This window comes from Passer domesticus, chromosome 13, assembly GCF_036417665.1.
Source record: "Passer domesticus isolate bPasDom1 chromosome 13, bPasDom1.hap1, whole genome shotgun sequence".
NCBI classification, from domain to species: Eukaryota; Metazoa; Chordata; class Aves; order Passeriformes; family Passeridae; genus Passer; species Passer domesticus.
In genome coordinates, this window is record NC_087486.1 from 4700611 (window position 1) to 4714760 (window position 14150).

The 14150-nt window shown below is 42.9% G+C and overlaps 1 protein-coding gene and 1 long non-coding RNA gene across 12 annotated transcripts in view; one reads left to right on the forward strand and one right to left on the reverse strand.

Annotated features, from left to right (window-relative positions):
* Positions 1 to 14150, reverse strand: part of SGCD (sarcoglycan delta) — a 305579-nt gene that overhangs the window by 49599 nt on the left and 241830 nt on the right. For all 11 annotated transcript variants that reach the window (XM_064387559.1, XM_064387551.1, XM_064387556.1 and 8 more), the window contains one exon: positions 701 to 788. In XM_064387559.1, coding sequence (XP_064243629.1) covers positions 701 to 788 — 88 coding nt within the window. The remainder of the gene's footprint in view (positions 1 to 700; positions 789 to 14150) is intronic.
* On the forward strand, positions 9805 to 12859 carry LOC135279950 (uncharacterized). The gene is made up of 3 exons (XR_010347092.1): positions 9805 to 10051; positions 12176 to 12362; positions 12446 to 12859. It is a non-coding gene; the product is annotated as an uncharacterized LOC135279950 (long non-coding RNA).

The window sequence follows — 14150 nt, forward strand, 5'->3', positions numbered from 1 at the left end:
AGCAAACCAAGCAACCCAGTCTCAACTTAGAAACATGTTTATGGATTACTGCCCTTGCCACACACCAATACTTCTCACAGTCCATGCACAAATCTCAGTAAGTATACCTCTGTCCCATATCAAATCTATATTTTATACCATATATACAATGCCATATTCATTATATAATGCATTAAGCTCTTTCAACCTAAATTACTCACGCATTCATTCATAGCAGCTGTGCACTGGGGATTTACAAAACACTCATTTCCCCACCCAACACACTCTTGTTTGGGTGCAAAGGGAGTTCTTCTTCAGCAGAAGGACTTTAAATTGCAAACTGTTGCCACAGTTGGGCTCCAGAGTTCCCAAGATTTCAGGCAGTTATAAATGTCTTTGGAAAAACCTGTGCTTGTTACAACAGAAATGTCAGCCTGGCGTATGTTCTTCCCGACCCTGATGTCACACAACAAACATTTCTAACTCTGGACTGGCTTTCAGATGAAAATGATGGTCTGCTTCTTTGTCAGACAGCCCCAGCCAGTTGCCTCTCCAGCACAGCTTTCCTGTCTCTGCCTTTGTTTCTACAGAGTGAAGTTTTCATTTCTACACCACAACACACCCAGGCCCCCTCTGTGAGCTGTCTGAAGCCAGCACAGCATCCCAAAACACCCACTTGCATCCCTCCTTAATCCCTCCAAGAGCCTCTCCCCCTCCTTACCTGTTACAAGGCGAGTGAGGACTTTTGTCTTCTCGTTGAGGATGTTCACGGTCACGTTCCTGGCGGACTGGAAGTACAGGGGGTTGCCCTGGAACAAGACCACGAGACCAAGGCTGTGAGATGGGGATGGCAGCCTGGGTGAGAAGCTGGAGCTGTGCCCAGCACTGGCCCCGAGGGTGGGGCACGGCTGGGCTGCACCTACCCTGCAGTAACTCCTCCTGCCCAGGACAAGCCCAGGGTGGACACCACAGCTCTGTCTGGCCCAGAGAGTGCCTTGCTTTAGGGATGATTGCCTCTAACAACCAACCTGTAGTTTTAAAAGGTGATATGGGACCTGACCTAAGTTTCCCAAAGGTGTTTTGGGAGGGTGGTTGTCTACAGCAGTGCATTTCAGAGGCAAATCTGCAAAATTACAGCATCTGATGACTCCAGTGGGTGACAGTGTGTGCCCACCAAGTGAGCAAGCCATGCCCAAGGGCTGGAGAGGAGAAAATGTGATTTACATGTGGAGGGTGCCTTAGATCTCAAAGCACTTGTGAAGCATCTGGCACATTTCCCCACCACACTGTGGGCTGGGATGCCAGCTTGTGACCAAACCCATCCCACAGGGTCTGCAGAACACAAGAACAAACTCTTCCCCACTTCCCACCGCAACACAGAGAGCTCTACCAATTTCTCCTTGTAATGCTTTAAGCACACCTCTGAGAGAAGAGCCAGAGCAGCTGGTAACACACAGGAGCCACGCCGTGACCTGGCAACATCCAGCTCAGGTATTCCTCCTGCAGAGTGAAGGCAAAGCAAACCCACAGCTCCGACCATCTGGCTGCTGCTGTGTGCAAACACAGCCGAGGCACCGGGAGCTCGTGTTCTCCAGAGGCAGCCCCAGCCTGCACAGCTGGCTCCTCAGGGGCTATTAGCCACCCACAGCACCAGCACGGGGTGACCCCAAATCAAATCAGCCAAAAATCCAGTGCGAGAGGTGGAGATTCACCACCAGCATCTCTTCATAATGCCTAAAGCAGGCATTGCGATCAAATTCATCAACTGACTGAGAAAATTCATCAATTGACTGAGACACAGGATAGGCAGAGGACATAAAATAGCAAGAAGTTGAAAAATTTTCCTCTTAAAATCAGTAAGTTGAAAATTTTTACGTCCAATGTCTTTTCCCAGCATTTCAAAATTTTTCTGTTAGGAATGAATGATCATGGTGGGGACAGAGAATTGTGTGGGTCAGGCATGTTCTCCTTGCCTCCTGAATTTGTAATGAACACAATATTTTCATAGATGCCAATTTTTCTGGATTGTGGCAGAAGGACTAAGTTGTCTTCATATAAAATATAATAGGAATACAGAAATTATTCCTGGGAGTCCTGTGGTGGATTGGGCCTTCAGGGAACACTCTAGTGATGGACAAACAATTCCCAGCAGTGTTTTCAGAAAATAAACCTCAAAAAACTAAAACAAAACCAGCCTCACATGACCAAATATTCATAGTAATTACATTTGTTGCCTTCACTGTTTTTGCAGCATGTTCCCATGGGCAACACTTCACCAATAAAGAGTAAAATGGGGTTTATTTGATCAATTATAACTAGAGCATTTTGTCTACATCAAGACTATTTACAACTAAATAGAAATAATAATGAAAAAAATAATTCCACATAATCATCTCCAGATATTGGACAAGTTTCAGAAGCTCTTGGTGCCTCTGTCCCCTCCTACACTACATGAGGACAAATCATCCTTCTATACATCTGCAATGTATCTGGCATCTTAAGTATTATTGTATACAAAACTGAATTATGATTAGTAATTTATAAGTAAGGGTCAGTGGTAATGACTTGTAATGATTCTCATCTTCTCTAATTTTTTGTTATTTTCTAGAACTTCCAGAAATTAATGCTGATTATTTATTACTATTTTATGGTTAACAGCTGAGAGAGAAAATATGGCTTCACTTGGATGCCCCCTGCTCAGGGACCTGATTTGAACACACCCAGGAACAGCAGTTTACTGCTGCACATCCATTTCCCACTTACACATAAAGAGTATTTTTAAAAGCAGACAGCTACAATCTGCATAATGCATAGTTATGGGTGAGACTGTAGCTACTATAAACACACCATAGGAAGCATAGAAAAGTCTTTTTTTTTTTTTTTTGACTTGTACTGTTTGAATTTTGCTTATGGAGTTTTCAAGCAGCTGGAGTGTTTTGAAAAAGCCAGGAACTCTTGTCCACAGTCAGGCAAGAAAAATAGTTCAATTCCCATGACTTTGAAAACTCTGTTGCTGCTCTTTGTAATATGAGATTGCATTACAGAGGAGCTACAAGATAAGCAAATGTAAAAAGTCACAGAAAATAGTTGCTCTGAAGAAGACCTACAAGACAAGGAAAGAGCTGGTATCCATCTAGAAAAGGCTTAAAATACATAATCAGACCTGGAAATGTTTACCCAGCATAGTAATCTCATTCACTCATTCAGAACTCAAATTCACACAGGCTTCAAAAAACTAAATTTCCCTAATGGAGGAGTTATGTTTTTATTGGTCTGAAGGGAAAGAACATTGGAAGCACTTAATGCAATGCCTGTTCTCATTTCCATAATTCTTTTTCCATTAAGGAATGAAAAAAACTGAAGAAATTACTCCCTTTGCTGAAAATTCGGCAGATTTTCTATCCATCATCTTCTGTTTACAAAGGAAATAACATTGACATCTTTTAAACACTGAATATTAAAAAAAAAAAAAAAGTTTCCTCTGTTGCAAGCTTGGTGATGATGCCAGCTTCTTTCAATCACACAGAACAAAATAATGAAAGCTTTAAGAGCCAGTTAGGATTTACAACTGAAAAGACAAAGCCTTCCCCTTCTCTTACACTTTCATGTTACCATGACACAAAATGAAGTATTCTGATGCATATGAGCAGGTGGAAATCTAAATCAGTATGGCATCAGCACCACCATAAAACAGTTATGTAGAGAAGCAATATTTTCATAAACTGTCATAGCCCTTGATGGAGCTGGAGTTGGAATACCAGCATGCAATAAACAAGTACATCTTTTAAACACTCTTTGGGCTGGTCATGTCCTTTCAGCTCACCATGAACCTACTATTCATCTCTGCAGGGAATCCTGGAGAGTAAATACATCAATCTGCCTATTACTCCAGCTCCTCATTAGCAGAGCCACTGCCTTAAAATAATTCAAATGTTTGCAGACACACAATAGCGTTTCCCACAGCTACTCAATATATAAAAATATTGCACACATGCTGCAGAAGAAAGAGTATGAAAAGTGCAAAAATATGTCAAAACTGCATAGCTTGGTTCCTCACCAAGCAGAGGTATCCAGTAAAATACAGAAAACTTCACAAAAGGTATCAACTTACTGTTTGCTAGGTTAAACACATGGCAAAACAAGCCAGAACAGCTCACTAGCTGTCTTTCTTTGGCTCACTTTGGAAGAGATGCTAAAAACTCCCAGATCAGAGACTGAAACAGAAAAAGCCCTTTGACTGACAACCTTAATTTGCAGCTGAAGCAATCCCAACTACTGCTGTCTTCTGGGAAATTCAGTACTTTTATCAGATGTCCTTAGACTGTTTTAGGGAATTATTAAAAATATTTGGAAATCCTTTTAAATTTTTACAGGCAATTTAAAAATAATGCCTCACAGTTGGCATGTTTGTAGTTCAGATGGTCAAAAGGAACAGCTTTGATCTGATCCTATGGATTCACAGACTTCACACAGTAAGTGCCAAGGGAAGCTTGTGGAAATAATGGGAATGGTGAATTTCCTGCAGGCTTGACAAAATAATGGCAAAAATAAAATCTTAAGGCATAATTTCAGTTGGCAAGGAGCAGTCTATGGAGAAGTCATTCAGAGCACCAATTTCCTGCTCAGCCCCACCTCTCACTGACATTACAGGAAGCAAACACTGCTCTGTGCTCAGCTGGACTGTCAGAAGGCAAAAACTTGTTTTCTGTAAGGCAAGCAGCCAGCAAAAGCTCTCCTGCTTCTGCCTACAGCCACAAGCAGCACTCACCTGCCTGCACCCCTGGGTGCTGTTCCAAGGGGAAGTTTTGTGTGGGTAAGAAATATATTCCTTCCTTCAAATCCAACCAGCAGCCAAATGTGATAACAGCAATAACAGCAGTGACACTTTCCTGCACTGCATTTTCCACTGGTAGGGACAGCTCAGAGCTGCACCTCAGTTTTTTCTGGTTTGATGCAGCAAGAATTCATCACCTGATAACTGAGAGACAAAGCAGTAATTTCAGGGCACCTGAAAGCTCTTCATTAAAATGGCAAACCTGTAATGGAAAGCCACAAAGGCATCCCACCTGTGCAGTTTCCATTTGTGTGGCCAGCCCAGAGCACTGCTGAGGACACCACACTGTGTGCAGCTCGTTGGTGCAGGTGTCAGGCATGTCCCTGACCCACCAGGAAAGCTGACCTGGTGACCCTTCCTCTGTCCCTTCTGGTCAGTTGACACAGACATGCTTAAATGAGTCTTCCTGACCCAGCTCTGCACATTCCCACACCACTTGCTCCTCTTTTCAGGAATACCTCACTGAGGTTTGGAGTTTCCAAACCACAAAGGTCTCCAGAACACGCTGTGAGCACAGTAAAAAAAAACAGGATGTGACCCCAAGGGGGGCACTTCCTCCCCCCACTCCTGCCTTGGGGACAGAAACTCCTTTGGAGAGTGTCTGATGGTGGAAAAGTTCAGAGCTGCCCCCCTAAAACAGAGAGTTAGGAGGAGATTGAGTAAATCTTCAGAACTGAGAGATGCTGCAAGGATCAGGCAACTGGCACCACCATGAGCCTCAGCAAAGCTCACAGAACATTGTACAGACACCATGCCCCTCCTGAAGAGCAACCTGGAAGCACTGGACAGCATCTACCTTTGCCTGTGAAGAAAAAAACCTGGGGAGTATCTAATGAACCCCATCCCTAAGGTCCTGCTTGGAACAGCAGCCTGGTCTCCATCTACATCAGCAGAAAATCTAGACTTGATGCTAAACTTGCAAACCAACCATTACTGTTTCTATGTCAAAAGCTCTGCCTCCTTTTTCGGGTCTAGATCCCCACTGCAACAAGAGGATTTCCTCCAGAAGCTTCCTGGCACAAAAAATTTAAGGCATGTAGTTAAATCCTTAGGTGATAGATTGAAAATAGTCCTTAATATGATTTAAACATACTTTTTGTTGTTTAATCACTGAGTCTCTTTTCATCTTGATTTTGTCCTTCAAACAGCTGAACATAATGTTCATGTTACTAAATCCCTTTCTTAGTAAAACTTCTGATTTGACAGTGTAAGCTTTTCACAGCAGAATGAAAGCAAACTGTGAACAGAATTGGTAACAAACAGATTAAAACAAACGCTTTAAAATGCCCCAGTATGTGCTAGATGTGTGTCTGAAATGGTGATTTTTAGAAAGCAGGCAGTAGGTTCAGTGGAGATGTAATAAAATGTAGTTTGCATCTTCTTCCAGGAAACAGAATTTATTACAAGCAGAATGTGCCCAGGTCATGCAAGCTGACCAGATCTGACTTGCACTGGACACTCAAAAACATAAATGAAGCATCAAATGAAGCATCATAGTGTGCTGTGTTACAACTTCTGACATTTTATCAAATGTTCAAATGCTTAAACAAAAAAAATAAAATTCAAGTTCTGTTTTCTATGCAAACCAAGTTCAGTCACCTCCACAGAATGATATTTTTTTGATACCATGAAGCTCAGAAAACACTGTGGTCCCACCCAGTGTGACACATTTTAATGGCACAGATAGTGCAGGTCTGAGCTTTATGTCCAATGCCACAAACCCCTCTCTTTTATGGCACTTCTTGAAGTTAATTTTAATAACAATAGAAACAAAAGATAAATTTCATTCTGCTCCATTAAAGCAATTATCTTTGACTCTTCTTTTTGAAGTGCAAAGAAGGCAGGTCTGTGATGTGAGATCTAAATGACTGGGTTCTGCTTCTGGAGGCTACCCGAGGGGGTTTGTATCCTTCACAGTGATTTATTTCTGGCAATCTAGGGGTTTCTCTCTTTAGAAGAATACCTGTAATAATCTCATGAACAGAGTATTTTGAGAGATTGGCTGCTTCTTCAAGATGCCTAATCAGCTACTTTGCAGCTGAGACTCTTCTGAAAATTAAATTACACCATGTCTGCTGATATTAAAAAACAACACTGAAAAATTTCCAAGGCATTACATCTGCCTTGACTTCATTGCTGTTATTCTTTCTTTTTTACTTCATTGACTATTTACAATGTAAGGAAAACCACAGGTGACTTGAAACCAACAGACATACACATGAAAATAAAATGCAACTGTGCAGGTTGGAGTTCTATTCAGTATCCACAGGGGTGGGAAATCTGGGTTTGTAGCATCTGATCTGCTTTACAAACATCAGGTGTTTGTAACATCTGAAGGCTGCTGCACATTCACAAAACTTTCTCTGTAGGTAGGACTGAAGAGATCATTACTGGCTTTGGAAAAAAGTCTGAGGCATTGAAGCAAGCTCAGTTCCAGGAGCCCTGTGGTAAGGCAGAGGACTGAAATGAAGAGAGCAGCACAACTTGTGAAATGACCAGATAACTCTGAAAATGCTTCAAGCTCTTCCCTGCACTGAGAGCTCAGCCAAAGGAGACACACCAGAGTGAATCAAACGTGTGCTGATGCAAACTTGGCATCCCTGGGGAACAGCTCTCCCTTGCACAAAGCCAGGCTCAAGCCAATGCTACCAAACAGGTCAACAGCAGACCTGGATTCTCAGCACACTGCCCAGCCCTTCCAGCATGAAATCAACCAAGGATTCTCCAAACATTTCAATTTCCTTGAATTCCTCTGCAGAAAAGCCAGGCTGCAGCTGCTGCTCGGCGGCAGCTCGCTCCAATCTGATCCAATCTGCAAGGAGGTGGTGGAGCAGCAGGACTGTGGATTTGTGCTAAGTTATATCCTATTTTCTGCCTTGGGCTGTCCTAGTTATGATCAGGATCCAGTGGTGACAGATCTCCTGCTGAAGTAAACACACTGTAGGTAGGCACAGGAGAGAGGGAGAGAAGAGAGCTCTGCTGAGGCTTAAAAATATTCTAAATCATCCAACTCTACAGCTACTCCACTGCTTGTAACTTTTACTCCAGTCAAGCGTGCAGACCTCTGTTCATGTGTTTTCATTTTTATGGCCTTTCTGGTGTCCCTACTGCCTGCCTTAAACATCTTTTAAAACTGCCAGTAAATCATACTTCACTATCTATAAAAGACATTAGAAGACAATATCAAAATTATAGAGAACTACTAATTTCTGAATTACTTTCCGTTACCACCAGCACTACTTGGACCATACTACAACCAGAAACAATTAAGATCTCAGTCAGTGAGGTGAACACATTTAAGAACACATACTGTTATTACTAAGAAAAGCACAGCAATATTTCCCAGAAGTCAGATTCAGCAGAGACACTGGGGCTCTGCAATGCTCACACGTCCTTTTCGGCATTCTGTTACTGCACTGCGTAATGCCAAGTTATATATCCAGATATTTTTCTCCAGGAAGGCTAATAACATGGATACCTCTGAACACTGCTTTGAAATTACAGCTTTCCTTTGCTGCATGTCATGGATGGCTTGCTTCTTGTATTAGATTATAAATGGCCATGCCAACTTACGGGTGCGTGTACAGCACGAAACACAGGCAAGCTCCTAGCAGAGGCCCCTGGTGTGACTGAAATTCAGCTGCTGCTAATAAGAAGAAGGGAAAACATTTCCATCTGTCTGGATTGGGGAAAAAGGATTTGTGATTCATCTGCACCCATATGCTGGTATGTAGACAATACTTATGGACACACAGACATATGCGAGGTAACCAGCAACAGGAACCAAATCAATCACAGATCACAGCATGTGATTTGCCTAATTATGAGTAACACCTCACATTTTTTATCTGTGCAAAAAGCACTCTGTGAGCGAGCAGATGGTGCTGCTAGGGGATGGCACCAGCCTTGACAGTTGCAGATGCAGAGCATTTACACAGCGCGCCGAAAAAATGACACAACACAAGCTGCTTCCTGGGAAAAAGACTCAAATTGAACAAGTGTCACCAAACAAAATACATGTATTTATTGATGTTCTGAACTTATCTGATCCAGCCCCTCTCTTCCAATCAAATATATATGTGCAGGCCAGGGAGTGATGCTATCTAGATAGCTTTGAAGTCTCAGAACTGCCACGTGAGCTGCCTAGCACAGAGCAGTGGAGGTGCAGACCAACCTGAGTCTAGTTACAACCTGCAAACCATTTAAATACACACAAGCAGAATCAATAGGAAGAAGCCCTGCAGAGAAAGCAATTACACTGCAAAAGCAACTATATTACAGCATGGTGAGGGCTGGGAGGCAAGATGCAGGCAGCCATCCTCACTTCTGTGATTACCCACTGGAGTTCTCTCCCATGCATCTGGCCTGTGAAATGACAAGGTGCAGCCCAGACATGTTCCTGCAATAAAAGTGTTTCAGTTTCTGGGCTCCTGTCACAATTAAAAAGCTCTTCTTATGAGCCCTATTGTTCAGGTTTGCTGTGCTCCATAGGTAAATGCAGGACTGTGCTTCAGGAAATATGTTTGAAGGGCACAGTGAACTCTCCTTTTTAACTGCTTCATGGGAGTAATAATCTCATTTCCTGGATCTGCAATTATTTATTCATTGGAGACTGTCCACTTGCCACTGCACAAGACATAAAGAAAGATTATCTGACCATTCCTGGTAGAAAATTCAGCTTTTCTATTTCAATTCTTTTATTTGTGGTTTTCTGCATTTTTTTTTCCTGAGCTGCTGTAAACGCCTACTCTGGTATGACAGGTTGGAAGCAGCTATAAAATGATTGATGAAAACCATATTTAGGCCTTGTTGTGGGAATATTTATTGTAGAAATATGCTCAGTTAACCCTGTAGGGGAAGGGCAGGAAAGGAAGGCTGGGCCTATGACTGTACCTCTGATACCAAAGTGATTTATCTGCTTTAATTATGACACAGGGTTATGGGGTCACAGAAACATCAGCACAAACTGGTTTTGAATTGCTGAAGTCCAGCCACTTTGCTTCCTCTGCTGAAATGATCAATAGCTGCCTTTAAGAAGGATGATCTGAGAGTCTGCATGACAGACAGAGTCTTCCTCCCCAGGATAAAGAGAAGGGCCAAGCTCTGAGCTGCAGAGCTGGAACAGCTCAAGTGACTTAATGTCAGACAGGAACTGTCTCAGAGGGGAAGAACTGCAAACCTCCACTGCTTTGGAGAGGCTGAAAGTCCAAGGGCTGAGATGAGAGGGCACCTGCACAGGTAAAATGACAGATGCAGTTAAGCGTGGGACGTGGAATTGGGCTGATCCAGAGGGAAGATCCTAAATCAGGCAGGACATTGCCACACTGCACACATGAACCCACAGAGAGAGCACGGCAGCAAAGCTGTGATCAGCAGCACAAGTGCAGGAGCAGGATGTTTGTGTTGGGATTTGGATGCATCTTGAGGCTGCCAGTCAGCAGACACTCCTGAGTATCTGCTCAGGGCTGAAGAGAGGAGAGAGCGCTGGGTATTGCTGTGGTACAGGAAAACACATCCCTGACCAGCTCCACTGGGGAGCTGGGGAGTGGGATTTCAGGAGATGTCAGGCTGGCAGAAAAAGCAGCAGATGCTTTTTCCATGCCTGGAAGAAGACAGGAAAGTTGTTTGGGGGAATGGTGAGTAATGGCAAAAGCAGCCAAAGAGAATGGGATGTGTGAAGGGAAAAGAGAGCCCAGGGAGGAATATCAGAGCGAAGGACCCCAATTACTCTTTGGGCAATCAGCAGGGTGGCTCAGCCTGATTGTTGTATCCTGTTTTGAAAAAGTATTCTGCTAGTGTTTTTATTCCTGAAGTTGTTCCCAAACTCTGGAGGAACAGAACTGATCAGTGAAAGCACCCAACCAGTGGCTCCTACCAGCAAAGGGCACAGGAAGGGTCCTGCCTGTGTGCTCCTGTTTCTTCTGCTTCACCTAAGCTACACCTCCCAGCATGCTGCATAAAAATGTTGCAGAGACAAACAAAAAAGCCTCCTACTCCCCCAGCTGTGTACCAACATCAAGGCTCATCATTTATAAATAACAGCTGGGATGTTCAGAAAACAAAGAGCAGAAGTCAGTTTGCAGGAGTTTCACAAGGGAGTTTTCACAAGGTAGCAGAATAGAGATAAAATATTATGGCTTGAAGCCACAGCAGACATGCAAAGGTGCTCCTCAAGCCAGCAGCTGTGACAACATGCATGCCACTGCCCTGCATGGCCTTTAAAGAGTGAGGGATGTTCTGCAAAAAAAACTGGAGGATACAGGCTCTGAACAGCCAACCATGGAAAGGAGGAGAGGAAACCTGTTGTGGCTCATCTCATCAACTCACTGCCTTCTCACCACGGCCACCAAGACCCTAAATCAGCTTCAGCTGAGCAGGTACTCCTGACCTCTCTCAGCACTTAGTGTGTGCTTGGATTATGGATTATTTGGCCATTCACTGGGGGGCTTCACCTGCTTACAGGACACAACAGTGACTCTGCCTAAAGGGAAATATCAGCTGCTCTACGGTCATGAAAAGCTGTGCCCACTCCTAACTTGCAAAATACACCTAGAAAAAATGGGATTTTGAGAAAAATGAATTGTTCACACTTTTACCAATCAACCTAATCAAAAGAAAGTCAAAGGCTTTTGGCTGAAAAACTGAAATCCTTTCTGGAGAGTAATGCCTGATCTGTCAGACAGTGACCTCTCTTTTCCCCTCAATCTACCCACTGCCTTTAGTTTATTTGTTTTTCTGATTTTAAATATTGATGTCTTACAAAGCTTCTCTTTGGAAAAAAACCACATCTGACTCTTCAGCTGTGCAGCCCTGGGCTGCAGTCCTGTCAGATCACATCCAAGAAAGCTCAGTTTGCACTGGCACATCAAAAAGAATTCCCAGGCTCTGGGAAGAGCAACACGGATGATTCAGAGAACAGCAGAGCTTCTCCCCAAATCAGTAACCACCCATTCCTGGTGCCACAGCTCTTGCAGCTGCTGCTGGGTTTTTAGCAGAGAATCAGGACTCAGCTGTTCACCACTTTTCTTCACTGGATGCCCCACCACAAATCAGCCCCTTGTCTAAATCAAGAGAGAAGCACTGGAATCACATACTGATTTACTCAAGGAGAAAAAGGAATTAGAAGCAGAATAACAAGCTGCAGCTGGAAAGAAAGAGAAAATAAAAAGCCTAGGTCATAAAAGCGATTTTAAGAGCCTAGGTTTAGATTCCCAAGGTTTAGATTACCAAGAATCCAACTAAGTAACCTGCACCAACTAATACACAGTGAAAATGTTGGCATTTCCTCAGCATTTTCATAAACAGTGATTTGCAAATCACTGCTGAATTTGAAATAAACTTAAAAAAATCCTTCTCTTGTAGACCATAAAGAAGAGTTCTCCAAAGGAAGATGACCCCTTAGAAGGGATATTCCTGGGGGAAGTTGGATGACAGCAGTACTGGATACTCCTGGGGAACCTCAGAGGTGCAAAGGCAAAAGCCAAGGAGGCTTTAGCTCTACCCATGAAAAAATTGAGGGTTTAAAGTGAGGAATCTCCTGCAGTTTTGTGTAAGGATGGTTGTGCTTGATAGATGAACAAGGAAAAAAATACTGGGAGCTGAGGCATTTTAAGTTTTCTTTTTGTTCCATAGGTTATTCTGTTTCAGAGGGAAAACGAAGAGCAGACTCCTGCTAGTACTTCATACAACCTGCCTCAGAAAATTTTAAGGCCAGGCTAGAAGCAGGCCTAAAATCCCATGGGACTCAGAATCACAGCACATCAGGAGGAAATCAATGGACATGTAACATTTTATACTGAAAACCTAGAGTAAATCAAGAAGAAACAACAAAAAAAAACGGGCACCATGGAAACTGCTTTCTTTCACCACCCCTCAACAAGAACAACTTTTTACTGCATGTGCTTTTATAGGAAACATCTTCCAACCAGGAAGATCTTAAAAGCCAAAGAATGGTACTTTATCTTTCAAGAGCAGCAAGTTAGTTTTCCCAAGACCATCAGCAAATTTGTCCTAAAAGAAAAGGAGCAAATTTAAAGTAATTCTCGTTTTCACCTGTGTTCTTCCTTCTCCAAATACATCTGTTATTTAGAAATAAAACAATCAAAGAGGTATAGCGACTGGTAAATGAAACCTGGAAAATCTGACTTTGCTTTCCTGTCATAGATCAAAGAACCCAGGAACTGAGCAGTCTGTAAAACCAGTTCTGTGTGCCTGCACTTCCTAATGACAGCACAGCTTGTCTTGTCAACTCCTGCCTTACAAAATACAGAACTTTCCTGCCCAGATAGTTTTGATCAGCAGAAGAGCTGCAGAAGTGTTTGCTGTCCTGTGGTAAGAGGATACAAAGCTCTGCTCTTCAGGCTTCTTGGAAAACGAGGAAAACATCATTTTTCTTTATAATTGGATCTTCCTATTTGTCTTTCAGTGTTTCCATTTTCTATTTTTCTCTATCTTCCCTCTACCATACTGCATTGAGTTTTATTTCTTTTTCATTTTTAGTATTAAGAAGTTGTTTTTGTACTTCAGCCTCTACAAAGCAGCCAGGATCCTGATTGTCAGCAGCAATGTCTAGACATGCTAAATCCTTAAACTCAAAGCCTTTGCACTTCAGAGAGAGAAAAACAGCCCCCAGAGTGGCTCATGTTTTCTGTGCCCCACTGCCCTCCTTTTCACAGCTGAAATAGAAACGATTTCTGGCATTGTGGCAAAAAATTCAATGTAAAAGCTGAGAGCCCACAGAGCTCACTTTGAGCTGGGATGCCCATCACTGGTTTTTGCTGTCACAGGGTCCAGCTGCAAATGTTTAGAATGAAGAGGAGGTGGGAATGGGATCAGAGCAGCAAAACAAACTCATGATCTGAACAGTTTCTCTCCCATCACACAAGCAGCTCAAGAGAGAAATTTTACTTTTCAAAGGGAAAAAGCAAAATGCATTGAGACATCATTTGGGAAATTCTCTGTCTCCTTCAGATTTAGCTCCACAGCTGTTACCTTGTCTACACCAACTCCAAACTCCCTCACAAGAAGGTGAAAAACACTGAGTATAAAATGCACCTTATGGGGTCAGATACTTCTGCAATGAACACACCACATTTTATGGACACCAACCCTCCACTGATGTCAGGGTAAGGAACCACAGACACCTGGTTCTGAGGGTTAGTTCAGAGGTGTACCCAAAATGCAAACACAGACAAAAGCTGAGGTAGGTAGCCCACTGGGCACAGCTGATTGGCTTTAGTAGGTGTTGATTACACTGCTCATATTGCATGAAATTAAAAAGCTTACAAATGTTATGAGCCATTACCCTTCCATTTAGGAGATCTTATGACAAGTTAGC